Source organism: Hermetia illucens, chromosome 5 (assembly GCF_905115235.1).
Source record: "Hermetia illucens chromosome 5, iHerIll2.2.curated.20191125, whole genome shotgun sequence".
Classification (NCBI taxonomy): Eukaryota; Metazoa; Arthropoda; class Insecta; order Diptera; family Stratiomyidae; genus Hermetia; species Hermetia illucens.
This window is the reverse complement of record NC_051853.1, coordinates 80,144,440-80,171,332: the sequence shown is the minus strand read 5'-3', so window position 1 is coordinate 80,171,332 and position 26,893 is coordinate 80,144,440. Positions and strand designations below refer to the sequence as shown.

At 44.8% G+C, this 26,893-nt stretch overlaps 2 protein-coding genes across 5 annotated transcripts; both read left to right on the top strand.

Moving 5' to 3' along the window:
* Positions 1-887: 887 nt before the first annotated feature.
* LOC119657888 (probable tyrosyl-DNA phosphodiesterase) lies at positions 888-3,366 on the top strand. The gene is made up of 8 exons (XM_038065030.1): positions 888-996; positions 1,051-1,131; positions 1,190-1,410; positions 1,472-1,823; positions 1,880-1,982; positions 2,042-2,431; positions 2,490-3,075; positions 3,157-3,366. The coding sequence occupies exons 1-8, from the start codon at positions 990-992 to the stop codon at positions 3,286-3,288; spliced, it is 1,872 nt and encodes a 623-aa protein (XP_037920958.1). The 5' UTR covers positions 888-989; the 3' UTR covers positions 3,289-3,366.
* A 12,040-nt stretch (positions 3,367-15,406) lies between these two features.
* On the top strand, positions 15,407-18,493 carry LOC119657967 (probable tyrosyl-DNA phosphodiesterase). Of its 4 annotated transcripts, XM_038065172.1 has the most exons (9): positions 15,716-16,060; positions 16,125-16,239; positions 16,294-16,374; positions 16,432-16,652; positions 16,717-16,936; positions 16,993-17,095; positions 17,174-17,554; positions 17,606-18,191; positions 18,273-18,493. In XM_038065172.1, the coding sequence occupies exons 2-9, from the start codon at positions 16,233-16,235 to the stop codon at positions 18,402-18,404; spliced, it is 1,731 nt and encodes a 576-aa protein (XP_037921100.1). In that variant the 5' UTR covers positions 15,716-16,060; positions 16,125-16,232; the 3' UTR covers positions 18,405-18,493. The 4 variants fall into 4 exon arrangements, with proteins under 4 accessions (XP_037921104.1, XP_037921101.1, XP_037921100.1 ...); XM_038065176.1 differs by lacking the exons at positions 15,716-16,060; positions 16,125-16,239; positions 16,294-16,374 and adding an exon at positions 15,407-15,709 and having other exon boundaries at positions 16,435-16,652; XM_038065173.1 differs by lacking the exons at positions 15,716-16,060; positions 16,125-16,239; positions 16,294-16,374 and adding an exon at positions 15,407-15,709.
* Positions 18,494-26,893: the final 8,400 nt, after the last annotated feature.

Genomic DNA, 26,893 nt, shown 5'->3' with positions numbered 1-26,893 from the left:
CAGAGTCCATAGTCTTCGCTTATGTTTTAAAAGCCGATAACAGCATTCATTTCATTTCCTGGCTGACTAGGATATCTTCTCCATATACATGCTTTACTGGATGGCCACTATTATATATGGTGTAGTTGTTCGTTTCCAGGAAACCGATCCCTGTCCAGCGCATCTCTTATAACGCTCTGACATCATGGGATGCGATCAGTCGCTTCACTGCTTCTTTTATGTACAGGGAGCGCACATTCTATGATAAAATCGTTTATCCATTTTACGTTGCGGAGTCCGTCGTAAAATCCATCCATTCTGAGGCTACCTTCGTGGCAGCGTAGCTTTGGTTTCCCGGAAGAGGATTAATTGGTAAAATTCGTTTCGTTTTTAGGCGCAGAAGATACGTCATCATCCTCGTCCAAAAACCTCCATCTAGAAATAGATCATAGCATAGTGGCTTGGTTCTAATTGTGCTTTTGGGTGGATGGTAGACATTTAGACGATATCATCTTCAAAACTTAAAATACACAATTAATTTCTGCTGGTGTTATTTAGATTGTCCCGAAGCGCTCCATAAACTCCGAAAGAAAGACACTGAGGAACTCCTTCGGTGGAAATTGTAATTAATATATTGTGTGGAAGGGGGAAAATAAGCTCAAAGCCAGATTTTAAATAAATAAATCTTTTTAGTAAATTTAGTTAATTCAAATGACTCATACGAAAATAGCTGAATTTCTACAAGTTTACCCGCTTTCCCGGCGAAGGAAAACATTTTGAGTTTTATCAACACTAATTTGAATGTTTAATAATGCTGTTTCCCAATCGTACCGAAAGGGGCTTTCCGAATAGTCTTTGCTTACCAAATACAAAAACCTACATCAATATTGCAAACAAGAAACAGAACAAGACATTTCATGGAGTCTGCTGTCGTTGATTGGGGCTATTGGCTCGGCGTTTTTTAAATTATTATTTTCGTGTTGATTTGTTGATGACACTAAAAACCGAAAATGCGAAGTAAATAATTATTTTGAAGCGACGTAGTGCTCTAAACTCTTTGTCTTATTACAGAAGCGAGAAAGCCTTGCCAATATGGTGAAGACTGCTATCGGAAAAATCCAAACCATTTCGCGGAATATTCTCATCCACATTGTAAATAGCTATGTTCTGCATCCTTAGCGCAGTGTTAACTGAAAGTCTGTTTCCACAGTAGAGAAGATATTGTCGAAAGGCAAAGATAAGACAACAAGGACGTACACTATTCCCAGCGATCTTTTTCTTTCGAAGGATGTGATCATGGAGCAGCTGCAGATCCTCGAGAAACTTAATTTGAACGATACTAGCCAGCCACGAAAAGTAGCGAATGAGGAGAGTAGCAAACAACAGCCCAAGGAAAAAGAAGCTCCCCCAAAGAATACTCACGAACAACAAGTAAATACGAAATTGAAACTCCGAGGTACAATCATGCAAACGCTTCTGGTTTATATTTAAGCAAAGTGAGAGGCAGAAGCCCCTGCCTGGGCCATCCGCTTCTTCATCGCGATCAGAAAGTAGCTCAACATCCTCGTCCAACCACCATTTGGAGACCAGAGAGCAACGAAGGTCAAGAAGCCGGAGTCCAATCCAAAGCAATGCCAGCTCGTCACAGACATCACAGGCTGATGGCTCCCGCTTGTCTAAAAAACCTCGCATTGACAAAAACATCCACGACTACATCTCCGTCGTGCTTCCGAAAGGTCAGATGGCGAAGAAACTTGAGAAAGCGGCTCCGTACAACTTCTTCCTCACCACAATTACCGATTCGAAGCCCACCCACAACGAGCCGCTCTCGATAACTTTGCAAGGTAAGAACTCCCAGCTTAGATACTTCCTCACTATAGTCGGGCTTTCATGTTCACAGAAATTTTGGATCAAAGTCTCGGCGAGTTGGAATCGTCTGTTCAAATCAATTTCATGGTTGACATTGGGTGGCTGCTGGGGCATTACTACTTTGCCGGGTGTTTGTGAGCATTTCAGTCTCTGACTTTCAGCATCAAATGGTACTAATTATTCAATCCAACAGAGATACTCCACTCCTCGTCCTCTATGGCGACGAGACGCCGGAACTGCGGACAATTTCACAGCACAAACCGCAAGTTACCGCTGTGAAAGTTCAAATGAACGGCGCCTTTGCGATCCACCACACGAAGATGATGTTGCTCGGTTACAAGGACGGGTCGATGCGCGTCGTAGTCTCTACTGCGAATCTCTACGAGGACGATTGGCATAATCGGACCCAGGGGCTGTGGATCAGTCCAACACTGAAGCCTTTGCCGGAGAATGTGGACACCGCGACGGGCGAGAGTCCAACGGGATTCCGTAATGATCTCATGTTGTACTTGGTGGAGTACAAGATTTCGAAGTTGCAGCCGTGGATAGCGCGGATTCGGAAAACGGATTTCAGTAGTGTCAAGTAGGTTTATACGAAGCATTAATTAACCGGAACACAAAAACAAAAAATCTCCCTCCAGCGTATTCCTGGTAGCATCCGCTTCTGGAGGTTTCCGCGAAACTCCACGAGGGCATCCGTGGGGCCATGCTCGCCTCGGATCGCTCCTAAGCAAACACTGCCCTCAAATTGACGAAACATGTCCAGTAATCGCTCAAAGTTCGAGCATCGGCAGTTTAGGTCCAACTGCCCAAAATTGGATTTACAATGACTTCGTGAACAGCTTACGTCGAGACACGGCTCCACTCGGAATCCGTCGCATGCCACCCTTCAAAATGATCTATCCGAGTTTTGAGAATGTAAAAAACAGCCACGATGGAATGCTGGGCGGCGGCTGCTTGCCGTACAGTCAGAAGAACAACGAAAAGCAACCGTGGCTAAAGGCGCATTTGCATCAATGGAAGGCAAAAGGACGACATCGCGACCGTGCCATGCCGCACATCAAAACGTATTTCAGGTATTCAGAGAAAGGCTTGCACTGGTTTGTCTTGACATCAGCGAATTTGTCGAAGGCGGCATGGGGAGCTTTCAACAAAAATGTGAAGATCGAACCGGTGCTCAGGATTTTCAATTATGAGGCGGGCGTACTGTTTTTGCCGAAATTCGTGGTAAGTGAGGAATGCAGCGGAGTCTGCGTGTTTTTGGCCTGTCCAACTGGTAAGAGTAAGACTACATTCCATTCATTTCAGATTGGAAAGGACGTTTTTCCGCTGGATAAGGTTAGGGATGGCGATCCACCTTTTCCCATGCCACATGATTTGCCGCCAACGCCGTATGCATCTGATGATTTCCCATTCGTGATGGATTTTCTCGTTAGCTAGTGTTTACGGAATGTGAATGTCATTTGATATATTTAGGATCATTTGTTTAATAAAGTCTAATCGTTTTGCAAAATTTGATGTCACAGATTATTTATTATTTTCTCTTTCGGACAAGTTTCACACAGCACTTTAACGTGGAAGCTCTGATGACAGAATCTCTTTTGATTGGCTGAAGCGTCGTATTTCATTTGAAAATAAAATTGGATCGTTCATTCAATTCAATGTCTCACACCAAAACTTTTTCTTATGTCAAAAACGATTCCTTCAGGCGACGACAGTGATCTTTAACGGGTCGCTTACAACACGGGGAGTGACGTGCCCGAGGTGCTCGAGCGAGTAGTTCTGACGTCCTAGCTGACATCATACCTGCGTCCTAGGTAGTAGTCTCGAGAAAGTTTCTCGGTGAAGAGCGAACTGCTAATGACCGATACACACTGGGAGTCCCCAGAGCAGTCGAAAACTTCTTGTCGACGTCGATGCGGTGATGTGAGCCTAGCTCTGCCAAGGTGGTAATTGTGCCGGGTATTAGGAGCCAGCCTTCGGAGCTGGGTGCGTTTGTACGCGGCACGAAAGTGCATCGATCGAACAGCGAAGGAAGCAGCAAAGGCTGAAATCCCCGACGGAGACGGCAACTCAGACAGTACGATGCAGTGCTGTTGTGGAAAGAGGCACAGTGGAAACTGCTGAAACTGACCAGACGGCTTCGAATATAAGCCGAGTGTGAGCACTGTCGACTACTCTAGTGAAAGCTGAGAAGGAAAGGCTTACCAAGAAATGCGCGGCAGTTGTGACGCGCATGCGGTCAGCGACGTTCCTCAAGAAAAACGTCAGTAAAAGGGTGGAAAACGGGCTGATGGAGCTGGAGGAGATCCTGGGCAGAATGAATGGATGATGCGCGAGAAGAAGGACAGCGGCGCCTCTCGCTGGGAACACCGCGAGCACCAAACGGATCGCATACAGTCCGTTGCAGACCGAACTGGGAAGAAAACGAAGGTAGGAAGGGGCCTCTAAAGAAGACTTCACTAAACTACTCTCCAGGGCTCAAAAGAAGAACGCGAAGGGAGACAAGAGGCAACAGCCCGCCGCGTCATCAGACTAACCTTTGCTTAAAATTAAGGCGGACACGAAGGATGGAGCACTAAAAGAAAAGATGGGGAGACGAAGGGGGACTAGACCGTCAGCTCTGCTTAGTAACTCGACGAAAGACCAGCTCTGCTTAGTAACTCGAAATGGCACGAATCCGGGCTGCCCCAATCAATTGTTACAGATGTTTGGATTATGTACACACGTTTGCAATAAGGGCAACATAACGCAATGCAGTCAGGCAGGCCATAAAACCATCATCTGCAACGAAAAGGAGATTTGCATCCTATACAGGCACGTGGCGTGTCTGATGAGAACATTGCGCACGCTGCGGGCTCGGGGCGGTGTTCAGTCCACAGAGCAGAACTAGAAAGCGCTAGGACGAGGTCAACATGATCCGCATTCTACAAATCAATATACACCGGAATGAAAATCGCTCACGAATTGCAAGCGTAGTTTACAGCGGAGACCAAAGTTGATCTAGTGCTCATCAGTGAACAGTACCGAAACAAGGACCCAGATTCATGGCATCCCCCCATATCAGGTATCGTTGCCATCTAGGTTCGTGGCGGCACCCACCTTAGGATTCTCGCCCAAGGCCGACGAGACGGCTTTGTCTGAATTCGGTATTTAGGGGTAACGTTTTTCAGTTTCTATGTGCCACCGAGTGAGACGATGACGTACTTGCGATGCAGGCTTGCTCTAGAGACGCGAATCCTGGCCGGCAGTGACTTCAATGCCAGGCCACTTGAAGGGGGCTCGGTGAATTCTCGAAATGGCGGCGAGAACAGGACTTGTAGTTTTAAATACCGCATCGGCCCCAAAGTTCCGACGCTCGGGATGCGAGCATTCCCGGCGTAAACTTCGCGTCGGTGTCATTCGTGTCGCTAGTGAACGGGTGGTGAGTTATGGAAGTCTTCTCAATACATTGCCTTCGAAGTCGTTGACACAAACTCTCGGCGTGCGCCACTCCGCTGCTCTTTCTGTGGATGGAATGTCGCGAAGAGGTTTGTCGAAACTCTTGGAGCAGGTAAGGCTCTGCTGGAGGGTACCCATAGGGGTGGTGGTGCTGCAGCTGACACTGTCGTAAATTCAGTTCTGAACCTGATAATGGCAACCTGCGGAGCTTCCATGCTCAGGAGAGTATCGATACGTGGCAGGCCTTCTATATATTGGTGGACGGCGGAAATTGCAGAGTTCCGTATGGAGCGCCACAAACTCCGTCGCTTGACATAACGCCTTAACGACTGGGAGAAGGCATGTACCATAATTTCAAAGCGCAGATCAGCCAAAAGGGGACTACGCAGTGCAATAAACAGGAGGGAAAATCGCTGTTCTTTGCATATTGATGCGCTGGGTAAGCGATTGGATGACTGCTCATCGTTTCAACTTTGCACTGGAAAAAAACTGAAGTAATCATCTTGACTAAAAAGAGAAATCCGACCTCTCCTTCCACATCGATCGGCGAGTCAATAATCGAGTCAAAATCAGCGGTAAATACCTTGAATTGACTTCTGACTCAAAGATGAGCTTTGTCGAGCAAATCAAAGTATCAGTAAACATGGCTACAGCTGGAGTTTATAATGGCAAATATTGGGGGGCCTATGTCTAGCAGTCGACGTCATTAGTCTCTCGCGGGAAGCGGTTGGCGTCTGCGTGCCACACTGTCTCGAAACGGGCCGTGATGGTGATCGCGGAAATGGTACCCGTTGCCCTTCTTGCTAAGGAGCGTAAAACCATATTCGAGCACAAGGAAAAAGAGACAAGGGAGGTGATTGTTCGTAAACAACGGCAACACACACTAAATGGGTGGCACATCTCTTGGCAAAATGAAACTAGACGTAGATGGACTGCGCGACTACGTGTGCGGCTAAATCGGAAGCATGGTGAGACCATTTGTATCTAGATATAGTGTAGAATATATGGGCAAAGTGATTTTTCGATATTCGGAGTCATTCGGAAATTATAGTGTTAAACACGTGATAAGTCACATGCTAGATTTATGTCAATCGCCGTAACAAAGCTCGTATTTATCGGTCCGAATGACTTCGCTAAATGGACAAGAATTGAAGCCAAGGCCGTACATGTGTTTCTTCAAGAAACCTGAGGTTTATGGATTAGGTATAGCAGATTAATGGTCAGTTAAGGTTTTATGGCTAAAAATCCCATTTTGCTTTTTAAATGCGTTTTTCTCGAAACCGCATGTTGAAAATCGGCTGCCACCATAGCCCAAAATCTATCCAACCAAATTCTTTGAAATTTTCACGATTTATTCAAAACATATTTCTGCGGTCCGCAAACTAGGATAATTGCGATTCATTCCGTAGTTTTTTTTTATTCATTGAAGAAGCCGTAAAAAAACGCCAAAATTCAAAAATAAAAGTTTTACAAGGCCCTAAAAATGTAGTTTTTAATATTTTTTAATAATCCTAGTTTGCGAACTGTAGTCATTATTATTATTCTGTTAATCTGTGCCCCTTTTACTGGTTATAGTGTACCTATTGATCATAATATCTCAAGCAGGCCTGTAACCATTAGGAACTTTAGTATGTTCCATACTTCCAGATCTTTCAGCTTTGCATCTGGTATTAAGTGTTCTCCTAGATGTCTCGACCTACTTTGCACAAGTGCCGGACACTGCCCCAGGACGTGTATAGAGGTTTCGTCCTCCTCCTCACAAAACCTGCAGACAGTGTCCGTAGATATCTCTAGCTTCCCTAAGTGATAGTTCAGCCGACAATAACCAGTGAGAATTCCCACTATGATTCGGAGGTTCCTTTTGGTGACGTTTAAGCAATCCTTTGTGCGCATGGGTTCGTATCCCCCAATAAGCACCCTGGACTGCTCCATCCCTGGTAGGCCCGCCCAGTATAGTTTCCTCAACCGTTCCTCTTCATTTCTTAGATTCATAGCCATGAAACCGTTTCCGATTCCACAGAAGGGTTCTGGCCAATGTAAAGGCGTCCCAGCTCCCTTCTTGGCTAGTCCGTTGCCTTCCAACCCAGCATGGCCTAGAACCCAAAGTATCCAGACCTTGTTTGATGAGCCGAGTGTATTCAGTCTCTCAAGACATTCCCATACCAGTTTAGGGTTCACCTGGTTGGACCTAAGTGCCTTGATCCCTGCTTGACTATCGGTGAGAATAGCTATGTTCAGCCCTAGATTAAAGGAGGCACATTTGTCTATGTCACCGGTACCCGCTCCCTCTGCTGTGAGGGATTCGTCAGTGTACCAAGTAATCAGTCGCTGGTTTCAGCCGTATGTCGCAGCCACGCTCTCCCAGTTTGCCTTGTTACACTAACGTGTTTCAAACTTCTTATCGAAGTGAAACCTCTTTGTCATGTTGTCCCTCGGTATCAGTAATTCGGGATACCGTTTAGAAAGGATATCAATTTTCCTTCGATTTAGGCAGCTCCCCGCCTCACTCATACTACCGGCCATCCTGAATATTGATCTCCTTGCCTGCATCTGTATGTGCAGATGGAGAAGGGTTAATCCCAGAGGGACCTCCAGGGATGCCGTTGGGCATGTCCTCATTGCCCCACTGATCCACACGCAAGCCAGCCTTTGGAGCTTATGTAATTCCCTGGCTTGTATGCTGAATTCGGTTCTTTCTGCCCAGATTACCGCTCCATAGGTAATCATTGGCCTTATTATTGTAGTATATATTCAAAGTAGTATCTTCGGGCTGCAACCCCATTTTTTCCTGCTGTGGATCTGCAAGTCATCAGAGCCCTCGTGGCTTTCCGACAAGTGTTTCTGACATGTGTCTTCCAGGTGGGTGCTATTTTTGGTCTAGCGTAATTCTCAAATATTTGACCTCTGTTTCTCGTTTCACCTCCATATCATGTAATGTTATGGCTCTTAGGTGATCCAGCTTACGCCTCCTAGTGAATGGTACTATGGTGGTTTTGGTTGGGTTGATCTGCAGTCCCACCTTCCTGCACCAGGCACTAGTAACCGTTGGTCCAGTTTGGATTCTATCACATAGGGTATCTTCATATTTGCCCCTACAGATTAAAACAATGTCGTCCGCGTAGCCCTGGACTTGTATTCCTGTATTTGTTAACACGTCCAGGAGTTCATCCACTACCATACTCCACATCAGCGGCGATAGTACTCCACCCTGTGGACAGCCTTGAGTGGTGTTCATGATAATAGAATTTGTACCTGTTTGTACCTCTATTTTTCTGCTTTCTAGCATTTTGCCCATCCAGTGTGCCAGGGTGTTTCCCACTTCTTTGCGGCTCAGGGCATCCTGTATCTCTGTGTGCGATGTGTTGTCGAATGCTCCTTCGATATCCAAAAACGCGCACAGTGCAATTTCTTTTGTTTCTATGGCGTCCCGTAGTACCTCTGTCAGCTGATACAGAACAGTTTCAGTTGACCGTCCTGGACTGTAGTTAAGTCTGTACATTAAAATGCCGTTTACTGCTTCTCTTTAAAATGATCACAGCGCCATCTAGCGTGGCAGCAGAAAGACACCTTTTTTGGAGATGGGTGTATAAATTGCTCTGTATTTCAACAACGACCTACGTGATGGGGCTGTAAAAATTACTATGCGCGCTCAAGATATTAATAAATCTATGGTGAAAAATTTGTATTTGCATCTTTCTCCAGTTCTTCACAAAAAATTTTCTAAAAAAAGCCAAAAAACAGCCTTCACACGGGATGCCCCCCTTAAGAGCGCTTGGAGGTTTTCAGTCTTACCTGCACAAGATTGAAAAGGCCCCATCTCATAATTGTGTGTTTTGCAAAGCAGTTGTGAACGGCGTCCATCACACTTTTCTTTTCTTGTAGATGGGAGTGGATGGGATTCGCAGCTCTATTTAAACGTAGGGGATCTTTCTCTAGACAATATTGTCTAGGAGGCGCTGAGCCGCAGATTGGTGGAGTCATGTTACGCATTACTTTTGGGTTCTTCTTGTTGCAAAAGAACATAAAGCTCGACCGACCGAATAATTCTCTGACAGTGGGGAGGTGTTTAGTTGGTAGTCCGACGACGTACTATTGCGGCAGTCCAACATTATATGCGTAAATGCGTACACCTACCTTCCACCACCAAAGTGCGGTACCCACTCTCGACAGAGGGCCTCAGCACATCACTGTGTTGTTATGTCCTTCAGAGACATTGCCTCAGGTCACAGTGTAAACCGGTCAAAGATCGTGAGTCAATATAACCGCGCGTGTCTCGCAAAGGGACTATAATGTCGAGGTGGACGTGTGGAAGCTCCTCGTCGACTTAAGGAATGCACCTACTTCCTTCCTAGCACGCCTAGCGAATGCCAGAGTGCGTAAGATCGTGCACCGAGCGAACCACTCCCTTACGGAAAATGACCGGAATATATGGCCTATGTCCCTTTTTAGAGATCTCGCAGTAGATAGAGAAATGTGGCTCAGGATAGAGAACTCCTTGAACATATATTTGAAGTCCTACTGCAAGATCAAAAGAACTGCGCCATTCTCCTGGGCTACAGCGATTGTTAAAAATTCGACTGCGGCTGGGATATTGATTTCGGAGATTCGGGGCAAAGCGCCAGCGATTAATTTGTCTTTACTGGACACATGTTTTTGATATGAACTGGCTGATCTAGGCCAAGTGCCGAAGTAAACGAGAGGAAACTTTGTTGGGCTTATAGTCCATTAACACGTTGAAAGGCTTGCTTTTAAGCGAATATCAGTAGTGATTGATACTCACATACACGGCTAGCAAATCACGATCATAGGCGCTGTTATTCCGTTGATTCAACGGTTTTGAGAAGAAACCCACCCGCTGCCAGCTTTGATTTACCTTCTGGTGAAGAGCAGCACCTATTGCAGTATTTGTGGCATAAACAAACATCATTTTGTTGAGAGATTGCCAAAAGTTTAGCTGTTGCTGTTGCTTGGTGGTTTCCAACGCTTGGACCGCTCCTGTAGATTCACTATTCCCTGTAATTCTTTGGTCATTGGTCAGACAGGAATGTGTTAAATAATACCTGGTGGTGAAAGCTCGCGATCGCTTGCACTTTGTTTGGATCGAGTTGAATGTCGTCAAAGGGTTATGAAATTGCCTTAAAGTTTCACCTGTTGCTGGAGAAATTTCCATATGTCAGCATGGAGAATTAGGTCTTTTTCAAGAAGGTGTTGAAAAATGCACTCGAGATGTTCCAAATGCTTGGACTCGGTGGAAGATGTGAATATCAGAATGTTATCCAAGTAGACGAACTAGAAGTCCAAGTGTCGTAGTACAGACTCAATGAATCTTTGGAAGGTTGCGCCGCATCGACAAAAGTCATCCGTGTGAAATAGGACAGTCCAAAGATGTGCAAATTGCTGCCTCCAGAATATCTTCGAGAGCTACAGGGATTTGATGGTAGTCCTTGGCGAGATCCAAGGTGGGGAAAACTTGATAGTTTGCCAAATAATGCCCAAAGTGGAATGGGTGAAATGGAGTACCGGTCTGGAATTGTCTGAGCATTCAGGCGTCTATGGCGGCGGCTTTATTTGCGGCGCACGGGGTTAAAAAAAAATCAGTTGGCGGGATCGGGATTATTGCATAAGTCGAGATACGGAAGCAAAGGCTGCGAAACGCATTTCAAACATTAACCTGTGCTTGGTATCACTCCACCACAAAAGAATTCTAGGCTGCCAGTTTTGAATATATGGGAGTCATTATCCCCTAAACGAGGTATAGCCCATGTGCTTCAGGTTTCTCGAGGTCTTTTCGAAAAGCCTACATTCCTCTACATTTGCGAGCCTTTCTGCAGTGTTGGGTTGCGATTGTCGCCCTTTCTTAAAATGTGACCTATCCACTGTCATCTCCGCCTTCTAATTAAGACGATTACCGGTACCTGATCCGTAGGTTGACGTAGTTCTTCGTTCAAGGTTATGTCGGGCCAGACTAACCGGATAAAATAGTGGAGACAAGCCTTAAGGAAGGTTTGGGGGTATCGATTCACAGTGGCGCTCACTTTCTATGTGCTATTCTCTCTTTCTATAACTGCACAGAGAGAACATTGCCGCTGAAGAACCTCATCTTGATGTTGATGTTAAGATATCTGGATTTCCATATTTCAAAAAAAAGGTCAGAGGTAGATCTAGTGCTGTTAATATATCGAATAACATCGAGTTCGGAGGTCAGTATCAACAATGCTGCCAACATGGTCGAATTGGTCGACGCCCTCGCCCGATTAATACAGATAAAAAGTGTAAGGTGACCTTAGTTTTGGTGGTGACTACATTCGGTCTGACTCTGTTGGTCTTTTCTTCTAAACTCAGTGCGATTTGGCCAAGGTTCATGACCTGATGAGTAAGTAAACAGATGTCATCAGAATAGTCGAAGTATTTGAGGAAAGATGTCATAGTTCATATTGTCAGTGCAGTCCCTTAGGCAGGGTGGAGAACTCAACAATAAGTAGAAATATTGTCGGCGATATGATGTAACCTTGCCGGATTTCGCTTTCGACTTCAAATTATTCCGAAATATTACCTCGGTGCAACACGTAACATTTTAATAATAATAATAATAATCGTTGGCGCGACAATCCATATTGGATCAAGGCCTTGAAGTGTGTTAGAGCACTTCATTCAAGACCGTAACGGTACATCACAGTACACTGTGGGAGGCAATGTGGCCAGCATTGCGCTCGCCCGAGATTATTACCCTGATTTGACTCAGGTACTCATTCACAGCTGAGTCGACTGTGTCCGACATCCAGTCACGATAACAAATTCCTCTGCCCCCAGCGAGATTTGAACCGCGACCTTCTGCTACGACAGCCCAGCGCTCTAACCACTTGAGCCATCCGGACATAACATTTTGCCTCATCATATGTCGCAGATAATAGCTGGTTTCTCTCTCACTGTGCATTGGCCTTGGTCAAATGGCCCTGGATTTGGAAATAGAGGCAAGTAGACTCGCACAGAAGATAAACACCGCATTAATTGGTTGAGCATCGAAAACGTTGATGAATTTTATTATCTAGGAAGTGTAGTTTCTGCCGACGATGTCACTCAACTTAATGCCGCTTGACACATTAACAGCGCTAGATCCGCCTTCGTTGGTTTGTCTAAAATCTCGAAGTGCAGTTATTTCAAAATCAAGATCATAAGATTGCTCTGTGCTAATGTGCTTTCCATGTTGCTATATGTGAAAGTGACCATCAATGTTACGTAATAAACTCCAAGCCTGCTCTGAGGGGGGACCTAAGGATACATTCAAAGTCGGAAATCCGGTGTCGGGTTGTTTTTAACGGCTACCGCAAGACACAATTTCTTGACCTGGGAGCCGGTTTCTGACAGGATTCTGACTGCGAGATTCAGGCAAAGGTTAAGGAGTATCGTACAATTGTACAGTACGATGCACGAACTGGAGAAGGAAACTTTGCCAAGGAATCAAAGTATCTGGATTCCTGCAGCTTCCACCGCCTTGTCATTTGTGACACATTTTTGGAGCACAAAGTTTGGCATTTGATCAGTTGGGATTGATTACTTTGTGGTCAGCAATAGATTCAGGAGTTGCCTTCTAGATGTGCGTAACAAGATAGGTCATGACATCGCTCGTCGAAAGGGAGTTTGGAGAGCTACGATCCCCCAAGTTCAACATTGACCGCTTAGATGATTCAACTATTGCTTGACAGTTATGTTCCTGTTCGGATGGCAGATACCCTAAGTAGCCCATCTAAGAATATGAAGAGCATTCAGCCACCATCCAAAATGTTCTTTCCACGAGTGCCAGGCAGGCCGACGAGCACGTCCCCAAGATCTGGCTGACTGCGGAGTCATGAAAGCGGATCTATAAATGGAAGGGATTGAAGACTTTATCGACCACGGCGAGTGATGGTAAGCACTCGACCTACGATGCAATGCGCAAAACCGGGAAATTTAGGGTAGTATGCGCCCTGACAAAAATCAAAAATGTTGATTTCGGAACTGTATACCGCATCACAAAAAAACTCAGATGTGGTTGAAAACCTTTCAATGGTTCTGCGAGGAACGTTACCGATCGATTTCTCATCGAGCAACATTTCATCACGGACCTTAACTTCATTACATCAAACGGATTAAAGTCGCCAGGCTTGATGGTTTTCTCGTAAAGTTACTTATCGTTACACCTGCAGTTTCTTCAAATCTGTTCCTTCAGCTTAGAAGGAATTCCCGAATTCTGAGGCTTTTCTCAGAGAGTAGATAGTGAGTGTGACAGAAGGGGTATCTGCATGCTCTTTGTCATTGTAAATATAATGACTAAAATAACCCTGGAAGAAATCACAAATGGTAGAGTGTAGACTAGTTTCCTCTCCGGATCCTCCTGTATTGACCACACGAAAACTTTACGGATCATTTTGGAATGCTCTTTTCTCGGGTTGTAAATAGGTAGTTGGCCACGTTCCGAAGGGGGGTTATAAGATCTAGCGGACTCCGGAATCATGGAAGCGGATAGATGAATGGAAGGGGTGGGTGAGCGATAGTAGGCGGAAGGAAGGGAGAAGGTGAGCGTAGTGAATTTACTATTGTGCTGGTGAAGGACGCGGAATATGCCGTAGATCGCAATGACTTCAGAACTGACCACGCAAGAGCTTGCATGTGAGCTTGGATGGTTCTGAAAAGGACGTTCATTGTCGACTCCTCATCCACGATAACGAACAACTGAAGAGGTGGAAAGAACACATCATTATCATCCGTAACCGTATGATATCTGGTGAGGTTCCTCCTTTTGTGCAAGCAGAACAAAAATCACTTTGGCCATAAATGCACTCAAACAGGGTAAGGTCGAAACCTTTCCCAGAGAGTGGAAGAAGGGGATAATTGTTAGGATTTTAAAGAAGGGACTTGTTTTGAGTGTGACAATTAGAGGGGTATCTACGTGCTCCTTGCTGTCGCAAAGATAATATCTAAAAGAATCCTGCGACGCATCAAAGAGCCTATCGAAAGCTTGATTGACAGAGAGGAAGCTGATTTCCACCCCGAATTCTCCTGCATTAACCTCAACACCCTACTCATCATTTTGGAACAGTACGCGGAGTTAACATTTTCGCTGCACCCGCTTTTCATCAATTTGGAGAAAGCTTTCGATAGCGTGAACAGGAAGTGAATGTGGAGTGCTCTACGGGGGACGGGTCTCTTCCGGGGAAACCAATAAATATGATCAGAGCGATATATGATGGCGCAAAATGTCAAATAAGCTCCAAAGCGGAGTCCATCAGGGTTGCATCTTGTCACCGATGTTGTTTCTTCTTATTATCGGTGACGTTCTTTGTGCTATCTTTTTCGGAGGACATGGAGGACTTCAATAGACTATGGTATCTTTCCTCAAACAACTCAGGGTAAATAAAAAGTAGACAAAGGTAATACAACAGGTTTCGAGAGGTAATGGAAGCGGGATTTTTTTTGAAAAAGTTTAGTTTATTTCGAATTAATTGAGCTTTTATTGAAAAATTAATGGAAATCGGATCAGTTTGTGTACAAAAAGCGTTTCTTGCGGTAAAGTTTGATTGTAATGGCTAAATTTCTAGTAGATATGCAACATTTAGTACGAGACCATGCAGTGAGAAAAAAAAAAAAATTTTCCGTAACCAAAAATTCGAGCCAGAGTATTAAATAAAGGATATTATTATCTTTTTATACAGTCGTTTTTATTTCATACACCCAAACAAATTAAAAGAAGAAATAAATAATCTATTCTGCTAGTGTCAATAATCCTGGCCAGTAAAATAAAAAAAACTCATATATAACGTCTTCATCCGTCAACTTCCCAATAAAGTGTTCGTTGCCGGAAATGAAATATAAAGCCAGTCGAAGGCTGAATGAAGGTCATTTATGCTTTTACTAAATGTATAACCGATATATAAATGGATAACAAGATAGATAGTTTGCAGTTTATAGAATTATTATACTATTAATTATTTAATTAATTTACTAGGCACATCATTTCGTCCAAAATGCAAACGGTCCAAATTATTTCAAATTTGACACGGTATTGGCGCCAAACATTTTAACGATATCTACCCATCTGGTCATATCGTATAATTCATTCGATGAGCTTTTGCTATTGTGGCACTAATGCCAAAAGTAGGTTCGCATATTCACTTACACATAGCTAAAAACGTGCCAATCTTACCAATCGATTAGCAGTCTGGGCGGTATGTCAAACACAGCTGATCCGCTTTTCGTTATATTTCGCTCATGACCAAGGGCAGAGCAAATGAAATCGTGTGTACTCGCACTGATTTACCTTTTTTGTGTAGCAAGGCGGAGTGTGGTAGCTGGATAGCATAGTAGATACTAGACAGCTCCTTGAGACACTCCTCCTTGCCCGGACTTGCCAATGAATTGGTGAGATCGACAAGTTTTTGCCAAGGTAAGTGAATCTGTGAAGCTACTTTTTCCTATATGTGTGAGCATGGCAGTAGTATCAGAATAGCAAAAGTTCACCGATCTCTCTATTACCAATACGATTGGACAAAGATTATGCCTTGGACTTGTTTAGCGTCTCTGATGTGTACAGATAAGCTTCTGCAACACATTCGCAAGTCGAGGCATTTTAGTGTGGGTACTGCCTATTAGATATGCTGTGCTGTATAGTATCTACCTAAGGCCGCGATCTAGAGTGGATTGTGCTGTGTCTGGCAGGCCCAATGCAATATTGGATCATACGAGTACAACTCATTGGCAGATTGCTGCGGGCAGAGATCGCCCGCCCCGCAAGAAGGTTTTGTCATGCTGTTTTTTGATTGAAACCGGAAGGCCTTTTCAAATATGTTTTTGCTTGATAGATGCAAGGTCTGCATTACTGAGGGGCAAGAGTCGGACAGATATTCTTGACGTTTCACAGAGTTCCATTGTTTATTATTATTTTCGTGTTGAGTTATTCGGAGTCCACGATGCAAAGTATATAATCAGTTTATAACGATGTCGGTCCCTGAACTATTTGTTTTATTCTAGAAGGTAGAAGGCCTTGCCAATATGGTGAAGATTGCTATCAGAAAAGCCCAGGCCATTTCGCCGAATTTTCTCATGCGCATTGTAATAGATTCTACTACCTTGTGCGATTGTAGATAAGTAAAAATCTTTTTTTTATAGTAGAGAAGATATTGGGGAAAGGCAAAGATGAAGGTACGAAAGCGTACGTTATCCCCTGCAACTTGTTCCTTGCTAAGGATGTGATCATGGAGCAACTGCTAATCCTGGAGAAACTTAATTTAAACGATGCCAATAGGCCAAGAAAAGTTTCTGATGAGGACAGCATTAAGCAACAACCCAAGGAAAATGAGGATCTCTCAAAACAGACTTCCGCGGAGCAGGTACATTGAAATAAGAAACTTCGAAGTACAGCCATGCATTTATTTCTGGTTTGCGATTAAGCAGAATGAAGCGAGAAATCCTTTGCCAGGGCCATCCGCATCTGCCTCCACATCAGTTTCTTCAACTGACGATTCGGATACCGATGACGACCACGTCGCAGTTGTCCTTCCAAAAGGTCAGATAGCGAAGAAGCTTGAGGAGGCAGCTCCGTACAACTTTTTCCTCACTACAATTACCGATTCGAAGCCCACCCACAACGAACCGCTCTCGATAACTTTGCAAGGTAAAAACTCTCAGTTTAGATACTTCCTTATTATATTCGGGCTTCAATGTTCACAGAAATTCTGGATGAAAGCCTCGGCGAGTTGGAATCGTCGGTTCAGATGAGTTTTATAGTGGATATTCGGTGGCTGCTGAAGCACTATTCTTTGGCCGGCTGGTCGTGAGTATTTTGATGTCTAATTCTTAGGATATAAGGGCGGTCAGGCCTGCTAATAATACAAATTATTCAATACGAAAGAGATACTCCGCTCCTTCTCCTTCATGGCGATGGGGATCCACAACTACAGACAATTTCACAGAAGGAACCACAAGTGACTGCCGTGGAAGTTCGCGCGATAAGTCTCCATCACACAAAGATGATGTTACTTGGCTATAAGGACGGGTCGATGCGGGTCGTGGTCTCCACTGCGAATCTATACTGGGAAGACTGGCATAATCGCACGCAAGGGCTGTGGATCAGTCGAACACTGAAACCTTTGCCGGAAAATGCGGCTACTGACAATGGCGAGAGTCCAACGGGATTCCGAAATGATCTTATTTTGTATTTGATACAATACAAGATTTCAAGGTTGCAACCGTGGATAAAGCGGATTCGGAAAACGGATTTCAGTAGTGTCAAGTAAGTCCATATGAAACGCTAGTTAATTGGCTACTGCTGCTCTTCCTCTAGTGTGTTCCTAGTTGCATCCATTCCTGGAAAATTCCACGAAACACGACAAAGGGATTCGTGGGGTCATACTCGTCTTGGATCACTCTTGAGTAAACATTGTCCACAAATTGATGAAACATGTCCAGTAATCGCTCAAAGTTCGAGCATGGGCAATATGGGTCGAACTGTCCAAAACTGGATTTACAACGACTTCGTGAGCAGCGCAAGCCGTGACATGGGTCGGGTTGGAATCCGTCGTTTGCCGCCCTTCCAAATGATCTATCCGAGTTTGGAGAATGTAAAAAACAGCCACGATGGAATGCTGGGCGCCGACTGCTTGTCGTACACTAAGAAGAATAACGAAAAGCAACCATGGCTAAAGGCGTACTTATATCAATGGAAGGCAAAAGGACGACATCGCGAGCATGCCATGCCACACATCAAAACGTATTTCAGGTATTCAGAGAGAGGTTTACATTGGTTTGTTTTGACGTCGTCGAATCTGTCGAGATCGGCGTGGGGAGCTTTCTACAGACAAGTGAGAACTGGCCTCGAACTCAGTATCTATAATTACGAGGCAGGCGTACTGTTTTTGCCGAAATTCGTGGTAAGTGAGGAATACAGCGGAATCTGGGTGCTTTTGGCCTGCCCAACTAATGAAGTTAACATTACATTCAATTCATTTCAGATTGGTAAGGACGTTTTTCCGCTGGATAAGGCGAAAGATGGCGATCCACCCTTTCCCATGCCACATGATCTGCCGCCAACCCCATATGCACCTGAGGATATCCCATTCGTGATAGACTTTCTTTCTAATTAATGTTCATGGAATATAGATTGCATTTGATATATTTAAGAATATTTGTTTAATGAAGTCTAAACATTTTGTAAATTTTATCCCACAAATTATTTGTTATTGTTTCTTTCAGACAAGCTCTTAAGAAAGAGTCTTCTTAACCAATTAAGGAAGGTACTACTTTCGTTTGATAGGTTTGAAATTCTGACTTTATTAAGCTGTTTAATTTGTAACAATGTAAACAACAAAGGGGCCTATCCAGAAAATTGCTGTTCCCACCGCAATGTATCAAAACATATTATTATTCTGTTAAGGGAAGTTGCCTTGTGAGCTGAGACTCAAGAACACACTCAAAGTCTTCCCCGTTTGTCGCAAGAGACGATTAAAGGGACAGAAATTAGTGGGCCAGCGACCTGCGAATTTTGGAACTTTATTGCTATCGAAACGTCAACAACGCCACGGAAAGGGACTGACTTCACGGCTTTGGATCTTTGGATATCGAAAACTTACTATGATTAGTTTCTGAAATGTGCGCACGCTCCTCGACAACGGTAGCGGGGCTCGTTAGAATGTTCGTTTTCTCCAACTTGAGCGGGAATTCCAACGATATAAGCTGCATATTTTTTGTCTAAGCGAAGTAAGACTGACGCGGAATACAGTTCTCTAGGAGTCAACCTATCTCATTCTGAGATTGATATGTATCTCTTCGAGGGTGATATGTGGCTTTCCAGGATCCAAGCTTCTCGTCGTCAGTGTGTGTACGAGGTGATCTTACTATTAACAAAACGCTGCGGATCTAAACTGGCGAGTCGAAGAACCATCCCTTAATCTAGAGTGTCATGTGAACCGTGCTCACTGGATAGTTTGCAGTCGGGGGCAACTGATTGTATTCGAATGGAGCTTCAGTGAGTGAGTTTGATCTTATCGTCCTACGGGGTGCTATGGCACGACGAACCTTTTAACCCGCATACTTGCGGGAACCAGATGTGTACACAAACGTCTTCTTCTTTTTCTTCAGCCTTTGTCCCGTTCACAGGCGGGTTCGGCTCGTCGTGATCGATTTCGCCATTTGGCTCTATCAAATGCCTGATTTGGATGCAATCGTGAGGTTTTTAAATCCCCATCCAGCGTATCGGGCCACTGGCCTTTTGGTCGCTTACCATCGACTTCGATGTTCAGACTAATCTTGGAAATTAATTTTTGTTGGCGCGAATTACGTGAACATACCATCGAAGACGTCTCTCTCGTAGTTTTTCCACGATCGGAGCGGATATCCTCATTTCGGATGAGATCAAACCGTGTCACGCCACTCGTCAAACGTAACATCTTCGTCTCCATTACCGCAAGACGCCGTTCATTGTCTTTTATAGTCGGCCAACACTCGGAACCAAAGAGAGCGACAGGACGGAAGACATGGTGGTAAATTTTAGATTTAAGACGTTCGTTGATACGACGATCACAAAGAACACCAGTTGTGGAACGCCGCTTCATCTAGATTACGTTAGTTCGTGAAGCCACTGTTCTTGACAAATCCGGGTTGATTCACAGTTATTTCAACGATTTCGCGAATACGGTTGTCAAGAATGATTTCAAAAATCTTCATGGTATTGGAAAGTTACCGGATCGGACGGTAACTTGAACATCCTGCTGGACTACCTTTCTTTTCCCATATTGGAACTGTGGTACTTTCTTGCCAGTGTTCCACCTTCCTGAATAACCTGATTAAAGAATTCACTGAACCACAGTATTGGGTCCCAACTCTTCGCTTTCCAGAGCTCAGATGCGATGTCATCAGGTCCTGTGGCTTTCCGCGATTTCATTCGTTTTATTGCTTTCTCGACTTCAGTTGCGCTGACAATTAGACTCCTAGGGTTTTACGCGAGTACCTGTCTTGTGGACTTAATCCCAGGGTCTTTTTAAGACACAGATTGACTTTGTGACCACAATCAGAGCCACGCCGCAGCAAGCTACGACGGTACCAGTCTATACCGATTGCATGACTCAGCGTTCATACTGGTGGATGCAAGACCTACCAAAATCTCTACCGAGCTAAGGAGTACGGCACTCGTGTTGAAACGCACGCCGAGACCCGAAGGTCTCTGTTCGCTTGAACACAACCACAACTCTCATGAAGCTCCCACTAGGGGGCCAACTGCAAAAAACCGAGCTGAACGCACTTACAACAGGAATTCTTCTGTTGGGGCTATCCCAGTTCCCATGGTACCAGTATACCCCTGGTAAGGGAAATAAGTCTCCCTGCAGACTCGGGTCTGATTGCCCCAATTATGCCTGTGGAGCATTCGCCTATTGTATCACGGCCGGCAAGCCAATGGGATACAGGGTCTCCCGGTGCCACCACTATGGAGATTCTCCTCGGCCATTTGGTTTTGGTTCGGTCGACAGGGTTGCCGCCTCGTCTTCCTCCCCGCCACCTCTGAGCACCAAGTTGCGCTGGCAGGTGGAACTGCTCCAAATGTCGGCAATGGCTGTGGAGGTGGAGGATGAGCAAATTCTTCAGTTGAAATCTGGTCGAAATATTCTCGCCATCTATTCGTCGCGGCTCGACCGTTGGTAAACAAAGTACCGTTCTTGTTATTAACGCAACCGAAGTGTACGATATCCTGTGTGCGTTCGTGTGCGTGTGGCAGCACTCGATTTCTTTGCTTCACGGTTGGCATTCTTATAAATTTGCCAATTAGCCAGTGTTTTATCGTCGAGAAACTTGTGATAGAGGCGTTTCTTTTCACGGATCTTCATTTCAACATCGTCACTCCAAAGCCAAGTATCTCGGTTGATGTACCGCTTACCTGGCTTGGTGACTCCGAGGGGTGCAGAGGCCGCTTTGTGGATCGTGTCTTTTATTTGATTCCATGGTTCTTCCACATGCGTAATGGGTGGTAATTGCGTAAATGAGATCATTACTTCTTCCTTCTCACCAAATCATCACCATTTAATGCGCCGCAGGCCAGTGCGTTCCTCACGTTGACTTATCGGAGGCTTAATACCCAGGACGGCAATGGCCGATGTTGAGGTGCGATGTTCCCATTGGGAACGGCTTTGCAATCAGTAACGGTGGTAAAGTGTCGGCGTCTTATGAGAATATAGTCGATTTGCGTTTTACTGTTCTCACTATAGGATGTAAGAAGATGAGACAATCGTTTGATGAACTATGTAGTCATAAGGACAAGGTCATGGGTGTGCGCAAAATCGATTATACGCTCGCCCCCTCATTGCGCCTTCCAAGCCCCTTTTCCCCATGGCACCTGTTACCATCTGCCTTTTCACCCACATGACCATTAAGGTCATCGGCAATTATGATATATTCATCAGTAGGCACGTTACAAGTCATTTCATCGAGAAATTGGCATTATGGAAACCCTACGAGATGGCAATGCCAACACCATATTGAGTGTGTGGGCTACCAAAATAGAGAAGTCTCTAGCCATTTTCGCGTTTTATGTCGCAGCTTTTGGCGCCAGACCATCGGGTTTCTTGCAAACCGCAGATATCAATGCGCCTTTTCCGAAGGGCTTTTGCAAGTTCCTCTGTCTTTCCAGTTAGGGTATTAACATTTAGCGTGCAGGATTTAGCATAGTGGAATAATTCCAGCTATACTTTATTTATCTTTTTCCCTCAGCATTTTATTTTTGTTTTACTGAGGATGGTGTAAAGTACGTTGCCTCAAAGCCTCCTCCTTTACCTGGGACCAGCATACTACAGGGTGCGGCAGCATAACTTCCTTTTTTCAAAACTCAATAAAAACTATTGTATGCATCGGAAAATATTTATTTATTTTTTATAATGTAGGTACATGTCTAAAGTTTTTATTTACATTATTTTGAAGATCAAATCTATTAGGTGACCTCCCCCATTCTCCATACATTGCGTAAACCGATTTCTGGCGTTTGTCATGACTCTTGTTAGCATAGCAGGTGTTATGTTGGCAATTTCTTCTTGGATGTTGGTCTTCAAATCTTGTAGGGTTCTTGGACGGTTCACATAAACACGGGATTTCAAAAAAACCCCATAGAAAAAAATCACAAGGGACAGATCGGGAGAGCGTGTCGGCCATTCCAAATCGCCTCTAATTGAGATAAGGCGCTCTGGAAAGTGTTCCCTCAAAACAGTCATCGATGCTCTTGAAGTGTGTGCTGTTGCACCGTCTTGTTGGAACCAAGTGTCCCCCAAATCCAAATTTTCTAGCCGTGGGAAAAAAAAAATTCTGCAGCATGTTTACATACCGGTCCGAATTCACCGTCACTGTAACCTGATTTTCCTCAAAAAACCAGGGACCAATAATTCCAGCTGAGGAAATTGCACACCACACTGTGACTTTGGGTGAATGCAAAGGCTTTTGATGCAATTGTCGAGGGTTGGTGTCAGCCCAGTAGCGCATGTTTTCTTTGTTAACCGACCCACACAAATGAAAATGGGCTTCATCGCTAAAAAAAACAATAGCACCTTCGGGAACGTCATCAAGAAGAAGCTCACACGCGTTCATCCGAGAATTGAAGTCACGTTCTGAAAGTTCCTGCACTATCGTCATCTTATAGGGATGAAAATGAAGATCATCACGAAGAATTCTTCTCACAAAACGATCGGATAGTCCAAGGGCAGATGCGTGTTTGCGCGCAGAACGCCGTGGCGATCGCAACATTGACGCTCTCACTGCTTCAATGTTCTCAGGTGAACTAACGGGTCGAGGGACTCCAGTTCTTCCTTTTGTCGCACTTGCAGTTTGTCTGAATGTAGTGACCCATGTAACAATTGATTTGCGGTCTGGGACGGGAGCCAACGGGGCTAAATTAAAGCGATTCCGAAATGCACGCTGTGTTGCAATAACCGAACATCCGCTTGAAAAGTAAACCTCAACGGCAAAGGCACGCTCCTCACTATTCCAACGCATGATGGCGACTGAACCATGTCGGGACAAAACTTTACAGTATCCCCTCTTGAACGAGACCACTAGCGCTCCGCTATGACATCAACTAACTGAGTGGTGCGCATTTAAAAAAAGGAAGTTATGCTGCCGCACCCTGTATAATATGTTAAGAGCATAGCGCAGTTCATATGAGTGCACAAAAAAAATAAAAACAAACAAGCGGGACTCAGTACCCCACACAAACTGGCCCACCAGCCGGAAGTACATCTTCGAAACACGGAGAGCCAGGTGAAGACACCCAAAATGTGTGAAGTTAGGGCACCAAGCAGTGTAGCGAAGGTGAACATTTTCCTACTGCGAGGACTGCAACCAACAAAGACCATTGTTCAAAAAGCAGGGACAATTAAAAACACGTTGGAGATCAGTATATCAGACGTCAGGAAAGAGGCAGGCCTCGACGACGCGGATGCTAAAGGGCACTTGTTTTATCTGAAGGACGGACGTTAAGAAGGCTTCGGACAGACCGAAGTCATCATTAATGGAGCCAAGAAAACGTGGAGCAACGGAAATTAGCCTGCATGAAGAGAATGCTCCAAAAAAATCCAAACCTGAGGAAACTATTGACGACCTTGTCGTCAGGCAAATGTATAAGGGTGGAATGCGAACCTTGTGTTCAACGGGATACGCTTTCGACCACGTTATATACTGGTGGACTATGCGACGGAGGCCATTGTGGAATGGCTTAGGATTATAGTCCCTAAATTGCCAGGCTGGGAAGTAGTGGAATTGTCTACATGTGTTGGAAACGATATACCAGGGGTACACATGGTGATAGTGTTTCTTTCTAAACCCGCTACGATAGAGGCGGAGGATCTTACGTGCCTTCTAATTGCTCAGAACGATGATCTCCGTACGCGATTATGGGGAGTCTTCAGAAGTAAGGTGGAGGGCAAAGCTAAATTCCTCATTATTGAGCTAGACCGATCTCTGGGGGCTATCAAACCTTGAAATTACCCATATTAACTATAGATTTGGTAACCTACAAAGCACAGGAAAGAAACTTCGGAGGAAACGTCCGGTTAAAAAACTTATCGAGGTTTCTGAAGATGTTTCGAAGGCCATAGAGACTGAAAGGAGTATCCAGCAGGTAGACCTGCTGCCCAGTGAAAGGAGAAGGTTGAAGACTTTGACCTGGATTTTCTAAGGCTCAAGGTGGATAGCGACATGAAATAAAGCGCCATGTCAGAGGACAAGGGAGATATTTCGACAGTTAAGAAGAGCTTCGAACACTAACGGAGCCAATGACCAGCACTAAGATAACCCAGGTATACCTCCACCATGCAAAAGTTGCATAATTGCAAGGGCAAGCTTCAAGGATAACATTGGAGTATTGCCGGTGTACCGAGAGCACCGCGGTCTGCAAGAAGGAACCATGCAGGCAATTAGGGACTCCTCTGGCGAAAACCCAAGAGCTTCCACATTGTTGAACGTAATTTAAAATATGCTCCCTACCTTGGATTTATTCTTAGAAATAAGGTAGATATATATAAAATAAGAAACACTCCAATATTCATGAACAGCACTAGACACTAGAAGCACTAGACAAACTCTAAGGAATACTCTGATAAACGGGCTGGTAAAGAATTGGAGAATGTCGGATAACCCTGTATGTTCATCATCATCAACGGCGCAACAACCGGTATGCGGTCTAGGCCTGCCTTAATAAGGAACTCCAGACATCCCGGTTTTGAGCCGAGGTCCACCAATTCGATATCCCTAAAAGCTGTCTGGCGTCCTGACTTACGTCATCGCTCCATCTCAGGCAAGGTCTGCCTCGTCTTCTTTTCCTACCATAGATATTGCTCTTATATATTTTCCGGGCTAGATCATTCTCATCCATACGGATTAAGCGACCCGCCCACTACAACCTATTGAGCCGGATTTTATCCACAACTTGACGGTCATGGTATCGCTCATAGATTTCGTCGTTATGTAACCTACGGAATCGTCCTTCCTCATGTAGGAGGCCAAAAATTCTTCGAAGGATTCTTCTCGCGCCGCCTGCTCGATCTGGATGAAGGCAATTTGTACATCTCGGGTGGTTCTTCCCATGATGTCGATATCGTCAGCATAGGCCAGTGGTTGGGTGGACTTAAAGAGGATCGTATCTCTTGCATTTACCTCCGCATCACGGATCATTTTCTCGAGGGCCAGGTTAACGAGGACGCATGATAGGGCATCCCCTTGTCGTAGACCGTTGTTGATGTCGAATGGTCTTGAGAGTGATCCTGCTACTTTGATCTGGCCTATTTCGTCGGGATACCGAATTCTCTCATGACCAAGAACAGTTTTACCCTGGCTATGCTATCATAGGCGGCTTTAAAGTCGATGATGAGATGGTGCAACTGATGTCCATATTCCAACAGTTTTTCCATCGCTTGCCGCAGAGAGAAAATCTGATCTGCTGCTGATTTGCCTGGAGTGAAGCATCTGTGATATGGGCCAATGATGTTCTGGGCGTATGGGGCTATCTGGCCTAGCAAGATAGCGGAGAATATCTTATGGATGGTGCTCAGCAACGTGATACCTTCATAATTGCTGTACTGTGTGATATCTCCCTTTTTATGTATGAGACAGATAATGCCTCGTTGCCAATCGTCAGGCATTGATTCGCTGTCGCATACCTTGAGCACAAGTTGATGAAACACTTGGTGTAATTGGTCGCCTCCATATTTAACGGCTGTAATTCCATCGGTTCCTGGCGACTTATGATTTTTAAGCGGATGAATTGCACGGACTGTTTCTTCGATACTTGGTGGTGGCAGTATTTGTCCGTCGTCTTTAGTTGGCGGGACCTCCAACTCGCCGAAATTCTGGTTGATCAGTAGTTCATCAAATTACTCAACCCCTCGCTCCATTATGCCCATTCTGTCGGAAATCAGATTTCCCTCTTTGTCTGAGCAGGATGAGCATCGAGGTGTATAAGGCTTCATCCTGCTGACTTGTTGGTAAAACTTCCGTACCTGGTGCGGTTGCTCCCTGTACTTTTTTAGTTCACAGACTTGTTGGTTCTCCCAGGCTTCCTTTTTCCGTCTGTGAAGTCGCTTCTCCGCTCGCCTGAGTTCGTGATAAGTCTCCGTGCATGTCCGCGTTCTTTGAGAATGCAACATTACTCGGTATGCGGCATTCTCCCGTTCCGTTGCTAGCTTACATTCATCGTCAAACCATCCGTTCCGACTTTTTTTGCGGCTGGGGTATTTATGATAACGATCTTCAGGTGATTGTGAAGTTCATTTGTTGATGCTTCATCTTCAGGATCTCTATTGACTGCGGTTATTGTAGTATCCATTTCCCTCTTATAGGTGTTACGAAGGGCTGTGTTGTGGATGGCTTCAGTACCAACTCTCACCTGATTGTCAGAGGGGATTCTGGGTGGTGTTGTTATTCGAGCTCGGAACACCATGCCAACGAAATAGTGATTCGAATCTTTATTGGCCCCCCTATATGTTCTGACATTCATCAAGGCTGACAAGTGGCGACTTTCGATCAACACGTGGTCAATTTGGTTGAGAGTTTGTTTGTGGACCGCTTTCCGCCCAAACCAGGTACTTCCAACAACCATTTCGTGTGA

Bases quoted from the DNA above. Each gene is read 5' to 3' on its own strand.
- LOC119657888 (XM_038065030.1), top strand. The intron at 1,132-1,189 runs GTAAATAGCTAT...CTGTTTCCACAG, and splicing joins GGAATATTCTCATCCACATT to TAGAGAAGATATTGTCGAAA. The intron at 1,824-1,879 runs GTAAGAACTCCC...TCATGTTCACAG, and splicing joins GCTCTCGATAACTTTGCAAG to AAATTTTGGATCAAAGTCTC.
- LOC119657967 (XM_038065172.1), top strand. The intron at 16,375-16,431 runs GTAATAGATTCT...TTTTTTTTATAG, and splicing joins CGAATTTTCTCATGCGCATT to TAGAGAAGATATTGGGGAAA. The intron at 17,096-17,173 runs GTGAGTATTTTG...TCAATACGAAAG, and splicing joins TATTCTTTGGCCGGCTGGTC to AGATACTCCGCTCCTTCTCC.